This window comes from Pleurodeles waltl, chromosome 4_1 (genome assembly GCF_031143425.1).
Source record: "Pleurodeles waltl isolate 20211129_DDA chromosome 4_1, aPleWal1.hap1.20221129, whole genome shotgun sequence".
Taxonomy (NCBI): domain Eukaryota; kingdom Metazoa; phylum Chordata; class Amphibia; order Caudata; family Salamandridae; genus Pleurodeles; species Pleurodeles waltl.
In genome coordinates this window covers 548307945-548333314 of record NC_090442.1, presented here as the reverse complement: position 1 = coordinate 548333314, position 25370 = coordinate 548307945, and the positions used below count along the sequence as shown (strand labels likewise).

The window sequence follows — 25370 nt, the reverse complement described above, 5'->3', positions numbered from 1 at the left end:
CTAACTGTTGATAAAGGATATCGATTTTGGCCATTACGATCAATACTTGTTTGGGAACATTGGTTAACTATTCCAACAGTGACATAAGTATGTTGAGGTATTGTGCTTTTTACTTTCAGGATTATGATCATTTAGTGATTTTAAATACTATGCATTGTACATTCTCACCATCATCTGTCTCTGCATCGTCCTGCATTATTTTTTTTATTTTAATGTGTTGTGCATACTGTCATCTGACATTGCAGTGTTATCATATTGTGAAAGTGGTCAGTACTTTAGCTGGATGTTCATATCTTTATTGCAACTGCGATACTGTGCAACTGTGATAATTGTGTTGCACCCTATGCCACTTCCCTTGAGCCAGGCCTTGAGTACTCATTCGTTTAACCCAAAGTGATACGGACTCTTAAGAGGCCATCTTTTCAAGTGCCTGTGTTACTAGGTAGCAGGGACCTTTAATTTTCTTACCTCTGGTTGTCATTTCTGTAGAAAGCAGAAGGTGTAGAAAATGCCTGACATCTCTAGAAGTCATCCCATCATTATGTTCTGAATACAAAAGAAAAACACTGACCCTGTCCAAAATTGATTGCTCTAACACTATCATGATAAGCACAATTTTTGTAAAATACTAAACCCAGCGAGTTAAAATACGTTTTTTTCCATACTACTGAAGGTGAACAGAAAACAATAATATATAACCTCTGATGTACCACGCTCTATGAACTCACAAACACAGGTGTACAGTACAACATATTTAAGAAACTAATTAACAAAACACCAAAATGCAGATAACAAATGTTAGAAATGGTGTCTCTTGTTGGCATAGGTATACACCCTTGTCCAAATAGGGATCACAATCCTAGTCAGGGTAAGTCACACACAATCCAAATTATCCTGTGCCCACCCTCTGGTAGCTTGGCACTGAACAGTCAAGCTTAACTCAGAAGGCAATGTGTAAAATATTTGTTCAATAAATCATGCAATAACACAGTAAAGACACCACAAAAATACACCACGCAGTTTTTAGAAAAATATAGGATATTTATCTGATTAAATTAAGGTCAAAACAATCAAAATTTGATAATCACAAGTTGAAATACCACTTTTGTAATGATAAGTAGAGTCTTTAGTTCTTAAAAGTAACAATTGCCTTTGGCAAGCACAAAGTATCTGGTTTGTGTCAAAATTACACGCACGAGGACTGCAAAGGAGGAGATGCGTGGAAAAAGGTCGGTGTGTGCTGGATTTCTGGGTGCACACAGATACGATGCGTTGATTCTTTTCCACGTGGTATGGGCTTTGCGCCCAATTCCAGCACGCAGGCTTGAATCCTCTTTGCAATGCAGGGTCTATTGATGCCCAGAGGCGATGCAGGCAAATCCTGGACGACAGGTGCTGCGTCGATCTGGTGGGCGATGCATCAAAATTTCTGGCGCATTGCAGGCGCTGCATTGATTTTCTCACAGCAAGTCAGGCTGCATTGTTCTTGCTCGGCAAAGTGTCGATCCAGTGGGCTGTGCGTTGAAGTTCTTGTTGCAATGCTGGCGCCGATCTCTACTGGAGGAGCCAGGCTGCGTCATTCCGGTTCAGCGATGCAGTGATTACTTCACCGCTAGGCAGGCTGTGCGCAGATTCCAGGAGGCTGGTCAGCGATTTTCGCCACACAAGGAGTTTCTTTGCAGAGATTAAGTCTTTTTGACCCTGAGATTAAGAAAACAGTCTTTGTGATGTGGGATCTTTTGAGGCCCAGGGATGATGAAGGGAAATCCTGGGCGTGCAGGGCGAAGTCACAGGTGCTGCGTCGATATGGAGGGCAATGTGTCAACATTTCTGTTGCACGGCAGACCCTGGGTCAATTCTTCTCACTGGAAATCAGGGTGTGTCGTTCCAGCTCGCCGATGTGTCAATCCAGTGGGCTGCACATCGAAGTTCCAGTCGCAATGCTGGGTCTGCCTCAATCTCCACTCAAGGAGCCAGGCTGCGTCGTTCCAGTTCGGCGATGCAGTGATTATTTCACCCCTAGGCAGGCTGTGTGTCGATTCCAGCAGGCTAGTCATCAATTTTGCCACACAAGGAGTTTCTTTGCAGAGATGAAGTCTTTTTGGCCCTGAGATTCAGGAAACAGGAGAGAAGCTCAATCCAAGCCCTGGCCTTGGAGAGCACTTCTCAGCAGAGCCAGAGGCCAGCAAGGCAGCAGGACAACAGCAAGGAGGTAGTCCTTTACAGCAAAGCAGTCCAAGTGAGTACTTTGGGCAGCCAGGCAACTTCTCCTGGCAGGTTGCAGGTTCTGGTGCAGAGCGGCTGTCCCAAGAAGTGTCTAAAATGGTAGGGTAAGGGATCAAGTTTATATACCCAAAAGTGCCTTTGAAGTGGGGGAAACTTCAAAGAGTTGTTCTGCAGTGCACAAGGTCCAGGGCCCCAGTAGGGAGTTTGGCAGTCCATTGTGTGAGGGCAGGCCACTGTCCTTTGACATGTAAGTATCAGGCCCTCCACCCTTTCAGCCCAGGAAGACTCTTTCAGTATGCAGATGTGTGCAGGTGTGACTGAGCATCCAGTGTTTGTAGTTGTCGGGGTGAAATGCACAAGGGAGCTGTCAACCAGCCCAGCCCAGACATGGATTGGAGACAGGCTTTAAGGTACAGAAGGATTTTAAGTGCAGAGAAATACTCACTTTTTAAAAGTGCCATTTCTAAAATAGTAATATAAAATTCAGCCTCTCCAGTCAGCAGGATTTGGTATTATCATTCTGTCCATACTAAATATGACCTGTCTACTCCTTTCTGATTAGAATCTACCTCTCAAACAATATATGAGGGTAGCCCTAATGTTAGCCTATGAAAGGAGCAGGCCCCACAGCAGTGGAAAACGAATTTAGGAGTTTTCCACTACCAGGACATATAAAACTCATAGGTATATATCCTGCCTTTTACCTACACAGCACCCTGCCCTTTGGGTTACCTAGGTCCTACCTTAGCGTTGACCTATATTTAGAAAAAGGGGAGTTTAAGGCTTGGTAAACACTTTTAAATGTCTAGTCAAAGTGGCAGTGTAACCGCACACACAGGCCCTGCAATGGCAGGCCTGAGACATGGTTAAGGGGCTTCTTATGTGGGTGGAACAACCAGTGCTACAGGCCCGCTAGTAGCATTCAATCTAAAGGCTCTGGGCACCTGTAATGCACTTTACTAGGGACTTACAAGTAGATCAAATATGCCAATTGGGTAAGAACCAATGTTACCATGTTTAAGGGAGACAGCATATGCTCTTTAGCACTGGTTGGCTGTAGTAAAGTGTGCAGAGTCCTAATACCAGCAATAACAGTGTCAAAAAGTGGAGGGAGGCAAGCAAACAGTTGAAAGGTGACGACCCTAAGACTGTCAGGTCTAACAACAAGTTAATCAGTAGGCCTTTGGGTGACGCCCAAACACCATTTATCTGCCAGACCCACAAAAAAAACACAGCATTTAAAATTCAGAGGATCATCCAGAAACATCCCAGAAGCAAGCATAAAAGAGAAACACAAAAAGTACATGATGTACATGGTTCAATAGGAAACAATACATTCTTACAAGTAACAGTTTCAAACATAAAATCAGGAAGGGAAATAAGGACCTCTCTTAGTCTATGTAGCCCAACCTATGTCAGATGCTACCAGAATGAGTAAGGGATAAATTACCCCCGCCATACATTATAAGAATATCGCAAGTCACAAAGGAGTTCTACGACCATATAGAGGAACGTGGCCAAAGGCCAACTTCCTTCATAAGGTTATGGAACTGCGAGGTGTCTTGCAATATCCTCATCATGTAGGTCTGAGGGTACTATAACCCAAATAATACATGGTCACACCATTAACTTTCCCACAAACAAAAACTTTGGTGCATGGCTCTTTTATATGAAAGAGCAAGCATGTTTGCAAACATGAAGGATAAGGAAAAAATCTCTACTGCAAAATGAAACACATCAAAAACCTGTCAAATATTTGTTGCAAATAGATATTAGAAAAAATTAAATACAAATCAGTTTTAAAGAAAGGCTGTTGTAGTTCGAAAGGAGTAGAACCATGCAGAACAATTCTAGCTTTTATCTGTCTAAAGCAGGTGTGCAGGAGACATTACATTTCTGGGGGGACTCGGACAGCCTTTTATACTTTTCATTGACCCTACAGGCAGTGCTCATCGTCTGAGAGACACATGCTTCACTAAATGCATACCGTGGCATAGTTCTGAAGTAAAAAAGCAAGAAAGGATGGCATGTTGTCACAGACTCTAATTATGCTTTGTTGTTAATTACATTCTGGAAAGTAATTAGAAAATATGTGAAAAACAGGAACCTTGCATTGTCATGCACCAAGCAAACAAGGGTGGTAAAGAAAGAGCTAGCCAGTGGCAAAAGGCTTATACTCTTTCCTTAGTGTACGGTAAAATTGGCTTACTTTGAATTGGCACATTTAATTTATTTATATGTCCTTAGAAAAGTAGGACTACATGTCCCCAGGGCCTGTAAATTAAATGCTACTATTGGGCCTGCAGCACTTGTGTCGTCAACTTAAGCAGGTTTTTAAAACATGTCTCACACCTGTCATGCAAGCCTGTAGTGCAGTTTTAACCTGCCATTTCAACCTGGCAAAATAAACCTTTTGCCAAGCCTAAACCTTTATTTTTAAAGCACATAAGTCACCCCTACGGTAGGTGCTAAAAGGCCAATCAGGCATGATGCATTGTATTTAAAAAGTTAGCCATGTGCATTCAAGGTTTACATGTCCTGGTAGTGAAAAACTCTTAAAATGTATTTTTCACTACTGCAAGGCCTGCCTCTCCCATAGGATAATATTGAGTTATCCTATTGCATGTAATAAGTGATAACGTTTGAATGGGAATAGGTAGGAAGGTCAGGTTTGGTGTTTAAAGAATTGTACTTTGAACCCATCTTTAGTAGTAAAGTTGGATTTTAAGTCTGGATTCTGAAAATCCCACTTTTAGAAAGCTGCCATATTCTTGTCTTAACCATTTGGTGCCTAGAGTATGTGTCCTGGGTCACAGGACAGGATGTAGTTGGCAGTTGGTCTTTGTGTATTCCCCTCAGACTCTGAAGGAAACGTAGATTCGGTGTCGACAGGATTGAAGGAGCAGAGGTCTTTAACTGCCCAATTACATTTCAAAAGGTCTGTCCCAACACATTCACAATAAACTTGACACCAGTCTATTGTGACCCCAGAACCCCTGAAACCTTATTCGGGGAAGGTAGGAAATTCCAGAAGTGGGGGAAGTGTAGTTGTTTCTCTGACTCCAAAGGCTGGCACCAGGTATAAATATTGGACCGTCAGCCCAACTCTTCTGAACACCGTGGACCTGTGGAAGACTACAGAAGGACTGCCTTGTACTCCAGTGAACTGCCCTGCTGCTTGAGGCTTACCTTGTTTCTTAGAGGACTATCCTGCTCCTTCAGACTTGTCTTGTTTCTCAGAGGCCTGCCTGCTTCTACTAGAGAACTGCCCAGCTGCTTGAGGCCTGTCTTGTTCTGGAGAGGTCAGCCCTGTTGCTTAAGGCTTGGCCTGTTCTTTGGAGGACTGCCCTGCCTTTTGAGGCATACCTTTCTGCTTAAAGAGAGAGGACTATCTCCTTGAACCCAGGACTACCAGAGTGACTCTAATGGTCAGGTAGCTGACCTCCTGTTCTGAGCTACAGTGACACAACAAGCTTCAGAGATCTTCCTCCAACTGTTCAGTTGACCTGCTGCAATTGGACATGCCCAGACCTATAATTGGACCTGCCTAAGCCCTGCTGGCCTTTGCTGGAGTGAATTCCTAATCCCCAAGAGGTGCATCCCCAGGCCCTGGACCCCTGGTTGGCATTAGGATCCCCCAGTGAAATCCTGAAGCTTTGAACTTTGTATGTAGGTCTTTGAGAAGGTAATCTTTTCAGATGGACTAACCTAGTCCCTGTATCTGGCCTGGATTCCATTGTGGTCAGCCTGAACTCGTGACTTTGTCCTGGTCTAGTGACCAGATGTACTTGGTGCTATTTTACTTAAACTTTTAAAATAGCATATCGCTGATACTATTGATTGTAGTTTTGCCATTTTGGTCTCATTTTATTTAAGATTACTCTATTTTCTAAATTGGTGTGGGGGGTTTTCTTATGTTGAGTTGTCACTATATTACTGTTTGTGTGCTGCATAAATATTTAACACATTGCTTCTAAGTTACTCCTGACTGCCATGCCAGGCCATCAGAGGGTTAACACAGGCTAATATAGTAACTTTGTGGTTCACCAAAATTGTGGTTGTTGCTTGAGAAGGGTTTTTACCACACTCAATCCCAATTTTTTTTTTTTTACAGTATCCTTCATTCAGTAGCCACCTACTGCCCTGGGTCTCTAGAAGAGGCTTAACAATCGGCTTGTCAAGAATGAGAGTGCTTAGAAACAATACTATTAGAAAATCCTTGACCAGACCCCCAGCTGACAATTAACTGGAGTAACAAATAGCACCCTTCCCCTAACGGTGGGGCAGTGTGTACGTTTTAGTAAAAAAAACTATTACATTTATTAATCCCAGCTTCTTCGTTAAGATCTGCTCAGAGCTCCCAACAGTGCCATTTTCCATGAAGGCAATCTCTGGGCATTTGTATCTGAACCCACCCCACCATACCTGCAGTGCTGCGGGCAATGTAGGACCAGGAAAAATGATTATTATTCACAGCCTCCCTTTTAAAAAACTGTGTGCCCGTGGTCAATTATATTTTCATTATATAATTCTGCTGCCTTTTGCTTTAACATTGCACAGGGCGAGGGGGGGAGGGAATGGGGGATACTATTACATACAGTTAAAGTGTATTGCTTGCTCTCCTGTGGCTGGAAAGTGGATACCGAAGCACTGTATACCCTCAACACAACACAAAATATACAACACTTCAACACTTTTGTGGTCTAATCTGAGGGAAGAATTACAGCACGTGGATGCCATGATTGTAGAGTGCTCACAAAATGAATAGCTGCAGATAAACATGGCATGAAATATGCCTTCTGTATGAGATGCTTGTGTTTTGGAGAGAGATTCTTTACAAATGTGAAAAGCCTGATGTGAAAGAAACAGATACATAAGGTAAGTATGTGATATGTCTTCAAAAACAAGATGTAGTATGTGTGTGGGGGTGGATGTTGTGTGTGTAACGTGTTTGCAAAAACAAGATGCAGTGTGTGTTTCTTTAGTCATACAAATGCAAATTCATAAATATTGTTGTGTGAGACAAAGAATAGCCCACATCATGAGATGCTTGAAACAATGAGAAATGTGGTACCAGCTTCTGAGATGCTCACAGAAATTTAGTCTAGTGAAATATCCAGAACGAGATGAGCGTGGTTGATGCTTAGTTAATAAGCAATTCTAAGGTCTTTTATGGAGTCAAGCTTTAATTCATAGCATCATTTGAAGCTTTCTTGTGTCAGAGTTATTCTTTTTTCAAAGGCACTCTTGTTAACAGTCATGGAAAGGTTGCGCTAAGTACAGTCTGAATATGTTGTTCTAAAAACATTTTTGACAACATTGTAAGCATTTAAATGTTTGGGGGCAAATTTGCAACATTAGATACAATGTAGCAGAGTAACCAAAGTTGCTTTCCTGCATTAATGGGAGAGAGTAGACTAGCACCATATCAACTAAAATATGACACCGGTTATGTGTTTCTCTGCGTGTACCACATTTGGCAGACTTGTGCCAATGCACACAGCCATGTACATTAGTCCATGGGTGTGTGTTTATGATGTCAAGCATAGGCTTTTGGAGTGGAAGGGAACTGTTCTGTCCATCTGTTCAAAAACTATGCTTTAACATAGTTCAATATTTTTACCACTGTATATATGCTGTAAAGTGCTGTACATACGTAAAGTTTCAAAATTTTAGAGAGAAGAAAACTTTACTCATTCTTTAGGTCTGTCACAAAGAGGTGGACATTTTTGGCACAAGTTCCGGTCTACCTTTTTCAAATAAATAAGACTTTTCCCAAAAACTATGGATGGCTGCATGGGAATGCCCATGTACAACCACATGGAATGTACCCTTGCTGCATAGTAATGCTTAGCTCTACTGTGTGTTATGCTAGGCGCCTGGGCACTTAGCCTGCCATTTGCCTGTGGCTTCCAGTTCCTGCTTGTTCCAGACTGATCCAGTGACACCGCAGCTGCCTTGGTTTTCCCACTCAACATTCTTCCCGACACCAGAAACCCCACCCACACCAGGACCTATTTAATGCAGGCCGCAGTGCGAACACATCAGTAGGCACCTGGACACCTAGCCTGACACTTGCCTGTGGCTCCCAGTTCCTGTTTGTTCCAGACTGGTCCACTGACACTGCCACTTTATTACAAAACTACATTGCCCACTAGGGAGACAAATCAAACAACACATCCATCCCATATAGTTCACATGCAGCATAGGTCCATTCTTATTTGGAAAACATTCTTTATTCTATATACAAAAATATATTCTATACTCATATAAAAAATCAATAGAATCCCCTATCAAAACACTAAAAAGAAGGACAAAGAAGAGTGCAGAAAGATCAAGTGCTCGTGATAAAGTGAATAGAAGAAGAGCATAAATCTCACATCTATCCATTCAAAAACATAAACTTAAACAGACTGTCTGTGGGTTAATCCTCTTCCGCATTGAATCATTCTATGATTTCAACAGTATTAAATCCCCCTTTCAGTCCTTCATTCATTGTACGGAAAAAGATCACATCCAGGCTCAACCACCATTGTTGACGTTTCGACCCCCTCTCGCTCTCGGGCTAATTCCGGGCTCACACACGGGTCTTCTTCAGGACTAAAAAGATAGGGGAGCTATAAAATAATCCAAAACAATTAATCAATCTACTTGAACCTCTCTTTTGTGAAAACTCAACTACTGCAAAACTATCAACATCAGTACTCAAGCTTAATTCAACGTCTCTCTTGAGGCAACAGTCTTCTCCAATATCACCTCACCTCAAATCTACAAAATAAAATCATATAACAGACTCTCTCTATTAATCAACTCACATAACCCCTCAGTTATTACAATCAAACTCTTCCAACAGCACACTCTTACCCGAACCATATGGGAATATCCTCCTTCAGTTATATTTTCACCAATTCCATTCCATGGGTCAGATCTTCAAATTTAATTTTTTCCTTAAAGAAAATCAGAACCTCATTTGTATATTCATATAAATTTTAACCTGTAAATTCTCCAACTTACAAACACTCTGCATTATATGAGTACTTCAACTCATTATTTATTTATTCCCTTCCAAGGAACAACATAAATCTCGCTTCCTTCACCCTTACTTAAATTATTCTTTAATTCTACAGAATCCAATCTGTCTCGCATGGCCAAATTGTCCAAAGATAATACCGCCAAACCTAGCTAAATACTCCCAGAAGAGTTCATAATATAGCTTGTCAAGGCTGTCAAATACCTTTTGTCCCCCAGCAGCTAGTTTGTCTGTCTCTCACGGCCTTCAATATCAGTAACAGACACAGCAGGCAAAATACCCCGTTTTTATAGCTTCCTTCAGTATATGAGCTTCCGGCAATTGAAAGTATGCGAGGAATGCCTCAATAGTGTTCCTTTCGGTCCGCCCCGTTATTACACTTTACTTCAGTACACACCCGCCCGACATCTGAAGATCAGCATGTTACTCACGGCACGTGGCTAACACGTCTCGAAACTTACACGGGTAACATGGAACAACATTCCATTAAGATATTCACACGCTGCGTTCATTATCCAAACGGCGCCACAATATACGGAATATTCAAAAGTTGTTCCTTGTCGATTCGTACGTGTCAAACACAGCGTCCCTCAATAAACAAGCATACGGCGTCTGAAAATGCGCCAGGAGCATTCACACATTACCTCCCCTCAATTCTCACCACTCCCTCATCTATCGACGCGGATGGAAGACATACCAGGACGCCACATTCGGTCATATTCACCTCACATTCATCATGGGAACAGCGATGAACCTACCTTACTCTTAAAGTCCCCCAAAGTCTCTTGTGCACTTGGTGGGCAAAGAAACATACGTAAATCATTACAAGTTAACCACTTCACCCATCCAGTATTCCCACAGAGCCTATGTATACAACAACAATAAGAGGTCAAGCATCTTATACACCGCAATTCATCCCATTCCTGCACTTTCCCAAAATTCAATTGGTCAGTCATATATTAATATTCCAGACTGTTTAACCATCGACAACTATTGCATGATTAACCAGAGACCTTCATATTTCATCCATAAAACAACCATTGACATTATATCAATCAATCTTGACAGTTCATAATCCTACCTCACCGATATATAAGGCAGAGCTTTGATATCAATAAATTCTACATTCAATCTTCATAAAGCATTCTACTGCCCTCATCTAGTAATCATACCAGGCTCAAAAAGTTCCTTATGAATTAGACGTAGATATATTTAATCTATTTCCTTAATATTCAAACAGACCACTTAACAGATGACGATTGTCATACCGTCTGCAGATCTAAGACAGTTATTATAGCTCCAGCAATTGGATCCCTCCAACTAATTTTTCAAAATCATTGGTCACTACCCCAAAAGCAGGGGCCCTAACATTCTTAATACATCCACCAAAAATTACCTCTCTGGATTCCTGATCTAAACCCCAACAGGGACAAAAAAGATCTAACATTGATCTCTGTTAACCATTAGATAAACTAGCTGTTTGTCTAGCTATTTCCTCATATTCATTTAGGCCCTGAGAAACAGAGTCAAAGAGATTAATCCATTTACATTCACGTAAATTCAATATATTCGTCACATTACCCACTCGTTGGTTAACAATGATCTTATCAATCATCACCCATCTTAGAAATTCTACTGAATGATTTGTTGCAGTAAAATGATCCACCAACGGTGCACCCTGTATTTTACATCTGATACGACTACAATGTTGTAAAATCCATACCTTCACTTTCTGTTTGGTCTGACCAAAATATATCAAGATATATCAAATCACAAGGACATTTATTCTTATAGATTACATTCGTACTATTACAATTAGTATGTTCTTGAAATGTCACAGACACATGTGTGTACTTAAATATTTTCATCTCCAGACTTTGTATACAGGCTTTACATGACACACATTTAAAATGTCCCAAAAGTTACGGTAGATTCAACATCAATAGAAGGGAGGGTTTCAGAGGTTCAGCTAACAAATAGCTCGCCACCCAATCTTTAATGTTCTTACCCCTCTTGAACGCTTACATCGGAGGTTCATGTATTTCCAGTTCATCTGTAATCAAACTCCAATGTTTGTTAATGATCTTTCTAATTTCTGTACTTCTAGTACAGTATGTCATGACACTCATCATCCTATTACTGTCACTGTCTGTATGTACCCTTAGTTCAAGTAGATTTTCCCGGTGACAGAACCAAGCTCTCTTACGTGCCTTTCTGACTACACCTTTGGGATAGCCTTGTTTTATTAAACGGTTCAGCAGATCTTCAGATTCTTCAAAATAATCCTGTTTACGAGAACAATTCCTTCGGAGACGAAGGAATTGGCCATAGGGTAAATTATCTTTCAGGTTACGGGGATGATGGCTCGTGTATTGTAACATAGAGTTCCTCTCACTCTCCTTCCTATAGAGAGTGGTGTATAACCGGTTATCTTGTACCTTAATACTGTAGTTATATCCAAGAAATTGATCTTAGGGGAACTAAACTGCATAGTAAATTGAATACCACCTGATCTGTCATTTAACCATTTATGGAACTTCAACAGGTCATCTTGGGTACCTGTCCAAATCATTATCACATCATCAATATATCATTTCCATACGGTTATCTGGGTAAAAAATGGTAATGTTCTGTCAAAAATATAGTGTTGTTCAAATTTGTCCGTATATAGAATCGCTACATCTGGTGCAAAGGTTGCACCCATAGCCTGGGCTTTCCCGCCAGGTTTTCCCGACTGGGTTTTCCTACTCCCCCTTCTTCGAGCCAACATAAGGCTCGCCCACGCCAGGACCTACTTAATGCAGGCCGCATCACAACAGCGCAGTGGACGCTCACATAAGGGCATGCCTCAACTCGGCCACGCCCACTGTCACAACCCTTGGCCCTTCCTCCTCTCGCAGATACACCATCACTGAGCTGTACACCCATGACCCTGGGCGGTTCCACAAACACTACCACTGTGCTGACCCACGCTCCAAGTTAGGACCTTTTACCTGCACCCACTGCCATTTCACCTGCTACAGCACACATGCCAGTCCACAGATCAGCCCCATCCTGAAAACACCACAGACACCACCTGAACAAAAATACCACCTCGCATGCACACTTCTCAACACATGCTCACTATGAAGCATTCCACCGAATTATGGGACTTCATTGCCACCCTCACACCAACATTGTCTTTGACATCGAGACCTGGATTAATCCCACATTTACCCACAGCAATCCCTGCAGATATAAAATCACTCACCAGGACCGCACCAACAAGCCGGGAGGAGGAACAGCCATCATCCACAGAGACCATACAGTTCACCACCACCGACAACACCCCTCCCCCATGGAATGTCTCATCTTCAACCTTCACACGGATGACAGAAGAACCATCAGAGGCAACTTTGCATCCCGACCCCCAGGTCTGCTCTCCAGCTTCTGCAACACCATTGCATTGTTCCCCTAGCCTTAGAGTCCAAGGACTACATCCTCCTCGGCCTCCTAAATTTCCACATGAACAACTCCAATGACAACAACACTGCACACCTCCTCAACAGTATGAGCAGCCTTGGATTGACCCAGATCATCCATGACCCTGCACACCCCGCAGGAAACATGCTGGACCTCATTTTCACCTCCAACAACTGCGTCAAATACAGCCATGTCACAGAACTCACATGAACAGATCACTTCATCGTCCACTTCAGCATCTCCAGCCCCCGCACCTCCACCCCCAAGATGACTAGCACCCCCAACCAGAGGTGGAACAAAATCCCAGAGACCAGCTGGGCGGATGCCCTCAACACCTTCAACCCCGCTACCGCCACTAAACTCGAACAGGAAGTGAAAAACTTCAACACCGGGATCACCAATTGCACCAACAGCATCATCCCATCAGGAGCAACATCCAGAGAAAATCCTCCAAAAAGGCCAGCTGGTACACCCAAGAACTCAGAACAGCAAAACAAGACTGCAAACAGCTGGAGAGGAGAAGGCGCACCAGCAAAGACACCTCTGACAGAGCAGTCTTCAAGACTTCCCTCAACCTCTATCACCACCTGCTGAGTGCAACAAAAGAGACAGCCCTTGCCACACGCATTGAAACCAGCACCAACAATACCAGAGGATGTTTCAACATTGTTACAGAATTCTCCAACCCGGCTGCCAGCAAAAACAACATTACACCCTCACAGAAGCTGTGCGACAACCTTGCCCACTTCTTCCATGACAAGTTTGCAGCCATACACAGACACTTCAAATCCCAACCATCACCTATGGACTTTCTCGATAGATGTGCCACCACAATAACCGATAGGAACCACACACTGGCCTCCTAGAATATCCTCTACACCCAGGACATCACCTCCACCATGAAATCCATCCACTCAGGAGCTCCCACAGACCCATGCCCGCACCACATCTTCAACCTTGGAAACCAAAGGATCGGCCAGGAACTCACCACCCTGCTCAACACCTCTATCATCACCTCAACATTTCCCGATGCCTGGAAACACACCAAAGCCAGACCAATACTCAAGAAAGTCTCTGCTGACCTCAGCAAACCCCAAAACTATGGCCAATCTTCTTGCTCCCATTCCCAGCGAAGGTACTGGAAAAGTTCCAAAAACAACTCATGACATACCTGGAGCAGAACCAGCTACTCTGTGCCTCCTAATCTGGATTCTGCCGCAATCACAGCACTGAAACTGCCCTGATTGCAGCCAATGATGGCATTCGAACCCTCCTCTACTGAGGAGAAACAGCAGCTTTGATCCTCCTTGATCTCTCGGTAGCCTTTGACACGGTATTCCACCACATGCTAATCAAAAGCCTCTACTTAGGCATCCAGGGGGACACGCTCAGATGGATCATCTCCTTCCTCACCAGAAGAACCCAGAGGATCCATCTCCCATCTTTCACCTTCAAATCCAAGTAGATCACCTGCGGTGTCCCCCAGGACTTATCCCTCAGCACCACATTCTTCAACGCATACATGACCCTGCTTGTCACCATCATCAAATCCCACAGACTCAAAATAATTTCCTATGCAGATGACACCTGGCTCATCCTCTGACTCACCAATTACCCCTCCACCCACCGAACCAACTACCACAGAAGCAGGACGAGTGTTACTAACTGGATTAAGAACAACTGCCTGCAGCTGAACACAGACAAGACAAAAGAACTGAACTTTGGCAACAGCAGCAACACATGGAACAACACCTGGTGGCCATCACACCTATGACCCACACCCACTCTCTCTAACCACATATGAAACCTTGGAATCATCATTGATAACAAGCTCACTATTAAATCACAGATCCACGCGGTCTCCTCCGCCTGCTTCCTCACTTTGCGCATGCTCGAAAGACCCTCAATTGGCTACTACTACACCTCTACATAGGAATCGCCACACACCTCCTACAGAGACTTCAGACCATACAGAACGCTGCAGCCAGACTCATCCTTGGCCTTCCCCGATGAACACACATCACGCCCCGGCAACTCCACTGGCTCCCCGTATAGAAGAGATACAAATTCAAGCTGCTGACCCATGCCCATAAGGCATGAAGTTCTACACCAGGGCCAGATCACAAAAACAGTTCTGGCTGGTGCTATTTCATGTTCTTGGTGGTAAGTAGGGCTGCCCAGGCTTCAAACACCTTTTGCTACCATAATATGAAAATAGGATTCTGGAGGTGGTAATGCGTAGGAAGAAGACTTTTGCATATCTGTTCCATGGCATTTTATGTTGTTGGTGATGTGTTCGCTTATTTTCTGTGTTGCTGTGCATTTGTGTTGCATTAGTACAATGAGAATATTTTGTGTTGTTCAGTAGTTATTGTGCTGTTTTCTGTTTTGTTTAATTTGTTGTGCCCTGTAATGTTTTACTTGTGTTTTTATTTTGGTTCATGTATGTCTTTTTGCTATGCTCTGCTTTCGGAATGGAAACAAATATTGCTAGAATTCCACTTAGAAGAAGTCCATGCTTTGAAAGTTCCTGTGAAATGTAAACATTTACCACTGTATGTAATTGTAAAATAGAGCTGCTCCAGCACCTCGACTACTTAAGACATCAGTCAGCCCACAACTCTAGCGGAGACTGCGTCCAAACTGAGCACTTCCAATGCTCACTTTATGTAACATAGCCTTAGATATCATGATCACAAGATCTGGTTAATCAACTGGTTTCCAAATTCAAATCAAAGGCAGAGAGTAAGAGCTAAGTAATAACCAGGTGTACTGACATTAGAAACTGCAATTTCCAAATTGCAATTCTTACCAAATCTCAATTTGAAAATCTCAATTCCTAATGTACTAAACAATTATTTTTAAAATAGCGATCCTTAGTGGGGTCACAAATCGACTTACCTCATTAATAATAATAAAGTAGGTCTCAATTTGTGACCAACTAGGAATCACAGCAATCGCGGGGATAGTGGCCTGCTGGGGTCTGCAGAGCACCATGCGCGTGATGGCTTTTTAATGAAGCAAATACTTTTTTAAAGGAAAACAGAATGCAGGTAAAAAAATGAAACCTTGAAGTTTAATTTTTTAGGAGCAGCTAGTGGCCTATGAGACCCCCGCTTGCTCCTAACAAATATTTTTTTTTACATTCTTAAACGGTAAGGGGTCTTTGTGGTTTTGCGCATGGGTTACAACCTCCTTCGAGGTGTCAGTAAAATATAATTATTTTGTGACCAGAATTCGATTGCAAAACATTAATACATACCAGTGGACAGCTGCATTTCAAAGGGATGTCTTAAGTATGCCCCTTCCAAATAACGAATCACAAACCCAAATTGTGATTCTGTAACAAGTTACTTATTCTCTATTTGGCTTCCGTATATCAAAAGGCATTTTTGCTGTCTCAAATGGCCCAATTCTGTGAATTTGCAGTTCTTCCCAGCCTATCATCAGCCGTTTTACTTCTCAAAGTTAATAATTTCAGCCCAATATAACTCTTTGAATGATCTAAGTTCTGGGATGGACAGCATTTTCTAAAAAAGCAGTTTTGGGATCTGTATGTTTCCTGCCACTTAGCAACTGGTTATCTGCACTTGCAGCTTTTGGAAAACAGCCTCTATTGATGATAGTGCAAAAAAATTAGGTTTTATTCTTGATGAGACTTTATACTTTTGATGTTAAGCACCCTGCTACAAATGCCTGATGTATGTTCAGACTGGTAAAAACAGGACATCAAGGGCCATATTTATACTCCGGTTGCGCCGAATGTGCGTCAAAAATTTTGACGCACATTCAGCGCAAACGATGCCCCATATTTATACCCTGACGCCCGATGCGGCGCACAAGGGGAATGGCGCTATGTGCGTGAGTTTTTGGAAGCGGCACCCCGCCCTGCGTTAATGACATGCAGGGTAGGTGTTCCCGTCCAAAAACCCACGCATACAGCGGTGCGTCGTATTTATGCTTCCGGGCAAAAATGTCTCCCGGGCCGTAGGCGGCGCAAAAAAATGACGCAAAGCACGAATAGCGTTAAATTTTAACGCCTGGGTCAGGGCAGGCGTTAAAATGGGGCAAACACACCTGTACTTAAGCAGAACACACAGAACAAACAACAGAGCAGCAGAGCAGCAACAGGGAGCTATGGAGGTGCTTTTTCTTCAACGTGCACGTAGACGCAGAGCCCTGCAGCAACAACAGCAGCTACAACAACAACAGCAGGGACCCCAAAGACAGCGCAGAAGGCAGGACAGGATATTCCGCCCAAGAACAACCCTGCATGGCCTCAGGGAACGGGACATCATCCAGAGGTACCGGTTGAACTGGCAGGCCATTCAGCAGCTGCTGGCAAATATCGAACAACAGTTGGCCCCCACTTTAGTGACACCCCGCACTATCCCAACTGAAACAAAGCTGCTTGCCGTACTACACCTGCTGGCAAGTGGCTCCTTTCAGACAACTGGTGCCCTGGTTGGTGGAATATCCCAACCATCATTCTCTGCATTCCTGCCTAAAGTCCTGGATGCCATCATTCGCCTGACACCCCGCCATATCTGCTTCCCTAACACACTGCAGAAGCAGCAGGAAATTAAACAGGGGTTCTACGCCATCAGTGGCTTCCCGCACGTCCTTGGTGCAATCGACTGCACACACGTACGCCTTGTGCCACCTGCTGATTCAGAACACCTCTACCGCAACAGGAAGCACACACATTCAATCAACGTGCAGGCCATAGTCGATCACCAAGGACTGATCACCAACATCGTGGCCAAATATCCTGGGAGTGTACATGACGCATTCATCTTCCGTCACTCCACCATCAACCAACACTTCCAGGATGGACGCTATGGCAATGGACTACTTGTTGGTAAGGACAAAAAACAAACCCATACACACACCGCACACAAACCCTCTAGGACAAACAACACATACACCACAATAGCAACACCTAGCCAGGAACACACTGAGGTACTCACATCACTAGCCATGTGTCAGAAGTCAACATTTAACCTGTCACACATTGGAATTTAATCCACAGCCTAATGTGAAGACATCAATGAGTGTGGTTGGCCAAATGTCACTTTACAGATTGGAAGTCTCAAAATAACCTGTACACTAATACAATGCATAAGTCAAAAGGTATGGGATGGCCTGGGCTCATACACATGAAGGTGTCAAATACACTTTCACGTTTTAACTCGGCATGGAACTAACATCACACCCCCAGTGAGGACACACAGACAACTGTATCACTAGTCACAATGCTAGGGAGGGAACACTCTACTGCAACAACAAAAACAGTCCTTCTGACAAACGGTTAGCCAACAAACACTTGCTCAGCCAAGGGAAAATATATCAAAGCAAAGTTTTCAATAACAACCATAGGTTGGAACATTAGTACACAAAAGAGTCACAGACAACACAAGACAACTACAGCCATCAAAGATCCGTACAACACTGCCTCCTACATCTAATTCAATCCATTCTCTTTCTCTTTCAGCTGATCAGGGGTATGGCATCCAGCCTTGGGTGATGACACCATTCGGGAACCCAATCACTGCTGCAGAGCGGGCATACAATGACGCCCACAAGAGGACCCGCAGCATTGTGGAGAGGACCTTTGGGATCCTAAAGTCTAGGTTCCGCTGCCTTGACATCACTGGCGGGAGCCTACTCTATTCCCCAGAGATGGTGTGCAAAATCATCCTCACTTGTGCCATATTGCACAATATATGTGTCCAGAGGAACATTCCCCTCCTTGAACTGGACCCAGGCATGCCTGAGGATGACGAAGAGGAGGATGCTGGGCCGCAACAGGAGGGGGGACAACCCAACACGGCAGCAGGACAGCGTAGGCGCCAGCAGCTTGTAAATAATTTTTTTGCTTAATGTATAATAATCACCTGTATTACACTATTGTAAATAAACACAGATATCAAACACCACATCATGCTTTGGTCCATGCATTACTGAGCACCTTTACTTATAAAATGCTGACGAAGAATGTGGTCTCCTTGACCAACAATGCCATAACAATCATCACAACAAAAAAGAACATTTCAATTGTATGCACAGAGGGTAGGATGTGACATGATACATTGCCATACACAGAGGCCCACATGAGTACAAATGTGGCAAATCCACATGCTACATCAAAACACCTGAGACAGTCTTGCACCCAGACAAAAAAAGTAGATCATGTGAAAGTCACATCACATGTGGTCAGAGACAGGGTGGGACCATCCATGTGTACGTCACCATGTCATCAATGGCTTCTCTCCAGTGGGTGATATGAGCAAAACACAATTGGGACAACATTAGCTGCCACTAACTCAGGAGGAGACCTGGATGTCACAGTGACAACATACACCCAGACAGGTGATAGTGGATCCACATACCAACACACATGTACACATATGTCATACAATCAACCAAATTATTGAAAGTAGACCATCACAGTCGGGTCCCAGTTTGAACCTAGCAGGAAGAATGTGACATGCCACTTAACCAGTTAATGCAGAAAGGGACACAGACACCCACTAAAGAATATTCCCCAGAACATCAGGAACGCTCAGAGTCTTCCAAACATAGTCATTGGGAAATGGTAGGCATGTCAGCTCAAAATCATCATTACTGCAAACTTCTAATGGGCTAATGAGATGAATGAATGGTCAACAGTCATACATACCATATGGCCTTACATTAGCCTGCTGCTGCAGGTTTCCCATAAAATATTAAGCCAAGCCATGGATACTGTAACTAATCAGGATGGTCAAATCCTAGGGTGCTGGGGGCCTAAGTCCACTTCTACGGTCCCACAAACATACACAAATCCTGTACTTGTGAGCCAAACACATGCATAAGGTACATGTGTGGCCTACATGTCAAGAGTAGAACACAAAGCACAAACACAAAATGAGGCTAGGACATGGTTAGCCCCATAATAACTGTAAGTGACCATTGCACTCCCTGTTAGGACTCCAGATAAAAGCATCACCATCATAAGTGTGGACCAAATTTGGAGAAGGAATACATCATGGTATCCCATCCATCATTTCCAAACAGCCATCAGCAATTGCCACAAATATGTTGACAAATATGGAAAAGACATTATGTAACGTATCCACACCATTACTGTGTGAATGCCTGCCATACATACAACAATGGACATGTGGCATATCCAAACACAAATGTGTATCACATTGCCCCGTTTGACCCTGACAAATCACCTTCCCCAAGTTAAAAACATGAAGACGTAACAAAAAGATTTGATCATAATTCTACGCATACAGCATGGGTGTCATATTTTGGTCACGTACATGAGTGCACAGAATGCAGAGTCAAATCTGAATGTATACAAAAATTTCACAGATTTAGACAGCAAAATATAAGTTACATCATATTTCAGATTTGACTCAGCAGCATGTGCATTCCTGTACGTTTCAAAAATATGACGCCCATCATGTATGCGTAGGAAAAAATGACGCAACATGCACATATTTTCGTACATCTCGTACAGTAAATGAATATTAATATTTGTAGGAGGCTGGACTGGCTTGTAGTGAGTACCAAGGGGTACTTGCACCTTGCACCAGGCCCAGTTATCCCTTATTAGTGTATAGGGTGTCTAGCAGCTTAGGCTGATAGATAATGGTAGCTTAGCAGAGCAGCTTAGGCTGAACTAGGAGACGTGTGAAGCTACTACAGTACCACTTAGTGTCATATGCACAATATCATAAGAAAACACCATACACAGTTATACTAAAAATAAAGGTACTTTATTTTTATGACAATATGCCAAAGTATCTTAGAGTGTACCCTCAGTGAGAGGATAGGAAATATACACAAGATATATATACACAATAGCAAAAATATGCAGTATCGTCTTAGAAAACAGTGCAAACAATGTATAGTTACAATAGGATGCAATGGGGAAACATAGGAATAGGGGCAACACAAACCATATACTCCAGAAGTGGAATGCGAACCACGAATGGACCCCAAACCTATGTGACCTTGTAGAGGGTCGCTGGGACTATTAGAAAATAGTGAGAGTTAGAAAAATAACCCTCCCCAAGACCCTGAAAAGTGAGTGCAAAGTGCACCAAAGTTCCCCTAAGGACAAAATAGTCGTGTTAGAGGGAGAATGCAAGGAAAACACAAATCAGCAATGCAACAACGATGGATTCCTGTCTGAAGGTACCTGTGGAGCAAGGGGACCAAGTCCAAAAGTCACAAGCAGCTCGGAGATGGGCAGATGCCCAAGAAATGCCAGCGGTTGGTGCAAAGAAGCTCTTACTAGGCTGAAGAACTGTGAATACTGCAGGAACGACAAGGGCTAGAGACTTCCCCTTTGGAGGATGGATCCCCCACGCCTTGGAGAGTCGTGCAGAAGTGTTTTCCCGCCGGATGGACGCCAACAAGCCTTGCTACACACAAATCGTGCGTTTGGCATTTTTGGACGCTGCTGGGGCCCAGGAGGGACCAGGAGGTCGCAAATTGGACCTGCAGAGAGAGGGGACGTCGAGCAAGACAAAGAGCCCTCACTGAAGCAGGTAGCACCCGGAGAAGTGCCAGAAACAGGCACTACGAGGATGCGTGAAACGTTGCTCGCCGAAGTTGCACAAAGGAGTCCCACGTCGCCGGAGACCAACTTAGAAAGTCGTGCAATGCAGGTTAGAGTGCCGTGGACCCAGGCTTGGCTGTGCACACAGGATTTCCGCCGGAAGTGCACAGGGGCCGGAGAAGCTTGCAAAGTCGCGGTTCCCAGCAATGCAGCCCAGCGAGGTGAGGCAAGGACTTACCTCCACCAAACTTGGGCTGAAGAGTCACTGGACTGTGGGGGTCACTTGGACGGTGTCGCTGGATTCGAGGGACCTCGCTCGTCGTGCTGAGAGGAGACCCAAGGGACCGGAGATGCAGCTTTTTGGTGCCTGCGGTTGCAGGGGGAAGATTCCGTCGACCCACGGGAGATTTCTTCGGAGCTTCTGGTGCAGAGAGGAGGCAGACTACCCCCACAGCATGCACAAGCAGGAAAACAGTCGAGAAGGCGGCAGGATCAGCGTTACAGAGTTGCAGTAGTCGTCTTTGCTACTATGTTGCAGGTTTGCAGGCTTCCAGCGCGGTCAGCGGTCGATTCCTTATCAGAAGGTGAAGAGGGAGATGCAGAGGAACTCGGCTGAGCTCATGCATTCGTTATCTAAAGTTTCCCCAGAGACAGAGACCCTAAATAGCCAGAAAAGAGGGTTTGGCTACCTAGGAGAGAGGAAAGGCTACTAACACCTGAAGGAGCCTATCACAAGGAGTCTCTGACGTCACCTGGTGGCACTGGCCACTCAGAGCAGTCCAGTGTGCCAGCAGCACCTCTGTTTCCAAGATGGCAGAGGTCTGGAGCACACTGGAGGAGCTCTGGACACCTCCCAGGGGAGGTGCAGGTCAGGGGAGTGGTCACTCCCCTTTCATTTGTCCAGTTTCGCACCAGAGCAGGGGCTAAGGGGTCCCTGAACCGGTGTAGACTGGCTTATGCAGAATTGGGGACATCTGTGCCCAACAAAGCATTTCCAGAGGCTGGGGGAGGCTACTCCTCCCCTGCCTTCACACCATTTTCCAAAGGGAGAGGGTATCACACCCTCTCTCAGAGGAAGTTCTTTGTTCTGCCATCCTGGGCCAGGCCTGGCTGGACCCCAGGAGGGCAGCTGCCTGTCTGAGGGGTTGGCAGCAGCAGCAGCTGCAGTGAAACCCCAGGAAGGGCAGTTTGGCAGTACCAGGGTCTGTGCTACAGACCACAGGGATCATGGGATTGTGCCAACTATGCCAGGATGGTATAGAGGGGGCAATTCCATGATCATAGACATGTTACATGGCCATATTCGGAGTTACCATGGTGAAGCTACATATAGGTAGTGACCTATATGTAGTGCACGCGTGTAATGGTGTCCCCGCACTCACAAAGTTCAGTGAATTGGCTCTGAACAATGTGGGGGCACCTTGGCTAGTGCCAGGGTGCCCTCACACTAAGTAACTTGGCACCTAACCTTTACCAGGTAAAGGTTAGACATATAGGTGACTTATAAGTTACTTAAGTGCAGTGTAAAATGGCTGTGAAATAACGTGGACGTTATTTCACTCAGGCTGCAGTGGCAGGCCTGTGTAAGAATTGTCAGAGCTCCCTATGGGTGGCAAAAGAAATGCTGCAGCCCATAGGGATCTCCTGGAACCCCAATACCCTGGGTACCTCAGTACCATATACTAGGGAATTATAAGGGTGTTCCAGTAAGCCAATGTAAATTGGTAAAAATGGTCACTAGCCTGTTAGTGACAATTTAAAAGTAATGAGAGAGCATAACCACTGAGGTTCTGGTTAGCAGAGCCTCAGTGAGACAGTTAGGCACCACACAGGGAACATATACATGCACACCTATGAGCACTGGGGCCCTGTGTGACAGGGTCCCAGTGACACATACATATAGGCCACAAACCTATGAGCACTGGGGTCCTGACTAGCAGGATCCCAGTGACACATAACAACCATACTGAAAACATGGTGTTTTCACTATAAGCACTGAGGCCTGGCTATCAGGATCCCAGTGAGACAGTGAAAACAGTGACAAACACCCTGACATACACTCACAAACAGGCCAAAAGTGGGGGTAACAAGGCTAGAAAGAGGCTACCTTCTCACAATATTCATATCATATTTTTTCACTCAGCAGCATTAGCACTCCTGTAGGTGGATAAAATATGACGCCCATCATGTATGCGTCGGAAAAAATGACGCAACATGCACATATTTTCGGACATCTCGTACAGTAAATGAATATTAATATTCATATCATATTTTTTCACTCAGCAGCATTAGCACTCCTGTAGGTGGATAAAATATGACGCCCATCATGTATGCGTCGGAAAAAATGACGCAACATGCACATATTTTCGGACATCTCGTACAGTAAATGAATATTAATATTCATATCATATTTTTTCACTCAGCAGCATTAGCACTCCTGTAGGTGGATAAAATATGACGCCCATCATGTATGCGTCGGAAAAAATGACGCACCATGCACATATTTTTGGACATCTCGTACAGTAAATAAATAGTAATATTCATATCATATTTTTACACTCAGCAGCATGTGCAATATTATGCGTCATAAAAAATGACGCGAAATTATGTATGCGTGAAAATACGACGCAAACCGCGATTAAAAAACGGCGGCCATTTTATGCAGGAAGTGATGTAATAGGATATCCTGTTTGCCAAATCTGTATTGGAAGTTGACTTTCACTTTCACTTTTCAGTCTCAGATTTTTCTAGACTGTGTGGTTCAGTGAAGAGTGTTGTCCTGTGAATTACTGCTTTGTTGTCCTGTGTAGCTTGTCTTTTGTACTTTGTTCAGTCTAATATTGTTGTGTATCATTGTCTCAGTCTGTTAAGTCTAGTTTTGTCCATTCCTGTATTTGTTTGTATTGTCTGTGGGAGTCTGTTGTGGCTAGGGTAGTTATTGGGGTTAGTTGGGCTATTTTCTCCTTTTCTTAACTTCACACCTCTACCTTTCCCCATTTCCTACTTTATTTTTTCTGTTAGTCATCAGTCATAATGTCAGGGAGGCCTCGCCTGTCCAGGATGGGCGAAGATGAATTGGGGGGATTTATCTGGCTAGTGTGCCATTTCCTCCCGCTGATGCTGGAGGCTGGGGGCCGTGTGATACAGGGGTATCACACGGAGGCCCGGAAAATTCGCTGGGAGAAGGTGCGCCATCACATGGTCCGGGTCCATGGGACCATGCGGAATGTCCATCAGTTGAAACACCGCTGGGCCGATCTGATCACGAGGGAACAGGACCTGCTGGACCACCTGGGAGTCAGGATTGGTGGCCCTGTTGGTGAGTAGCAATCAATTACATGGACATGATAGTAATCTGTGTGTGAACATGTGATGAATGTTACCCAATCTGCTAGATAAGGAGCTGCCTATGTGTAATGCTAGGGAAACCTAGGCCCTTGTCAATATATATTGATATCCCCAAATTGGCTACACTTTTTCTCCCTCAAACAGCAGAAACTTAATACATATATCTGTATTTGGCAGGTGTGGCCCATCTCTGCGTGATGCAATGATGCAAATGCTGCCTTACTAATGTTTACATATGTGCCCTAATGTGTACGTGTTGCACAATGTGTATGAAGACCTATGCTAGCAGTCAGATGGCTCAGTTGTTCTACACATACCAGATGGCTGTAGCTGTATGTAATGTAGTGTAGCATTTGTGTCAGACAAGCAACACGTTAATGGCTCTATTTGTACTCTACATGTCATAATGGGCAATGAGTAAGTCATGTCGAAACAACATACCTACATATGTAGACCCCATCGCTCGAAATCTGATTTGAATCCCATGATGATGATATACATGTGTGTTTTATACACGTCACATGAAGTCAGATATGTTTTCCACAGATATGTCACATGTGTGTGTGGTTGCTGTGTGTTGAACATGTCCACATAGGCTGTTTGACTGTGAGTGGTCATGCAGTCCTCATGGAACAAGTGTCTGGATGTCTCTCTGGAATGCACATGCTGAGATGTTTGGATAACAATATTGGCGGGGTATAATTATTGTGAGTAAACTTGGACGACACCTGACTGTCCTGGCCA

The 25370-nt window shown here is 44.0% G+C and overlaps 1 protein-coding gene across 4 annotated transcripts in view; it reads right to left on the bottom strand.

The window, feature by feature from the left end:
- The window catches only part of TFEC (transcription factor EC), a 612796-nt gene that overhangs the window by 342230 nt on the left and 245196 nt on the right, over positions 1–25370 (bottom strand). The window contains exon 2 of one of the 4 annotated variants that reach the window (XM_069228936.1): positions 9091–9173. The exons of the other annotated variants lie outside the window; for them this stretch is intronic. Coding sequence (XP_069085037.1) covers positions 9091–9099 — 9 coding nt within the window. The 5' untranslated portion in view covers positions 9100–9173. The remainder of the gene's footprint in view (positions 1–9090; positions 9174–25370) is intronic. 4 annotated transcript variants of the gene reach the window in all.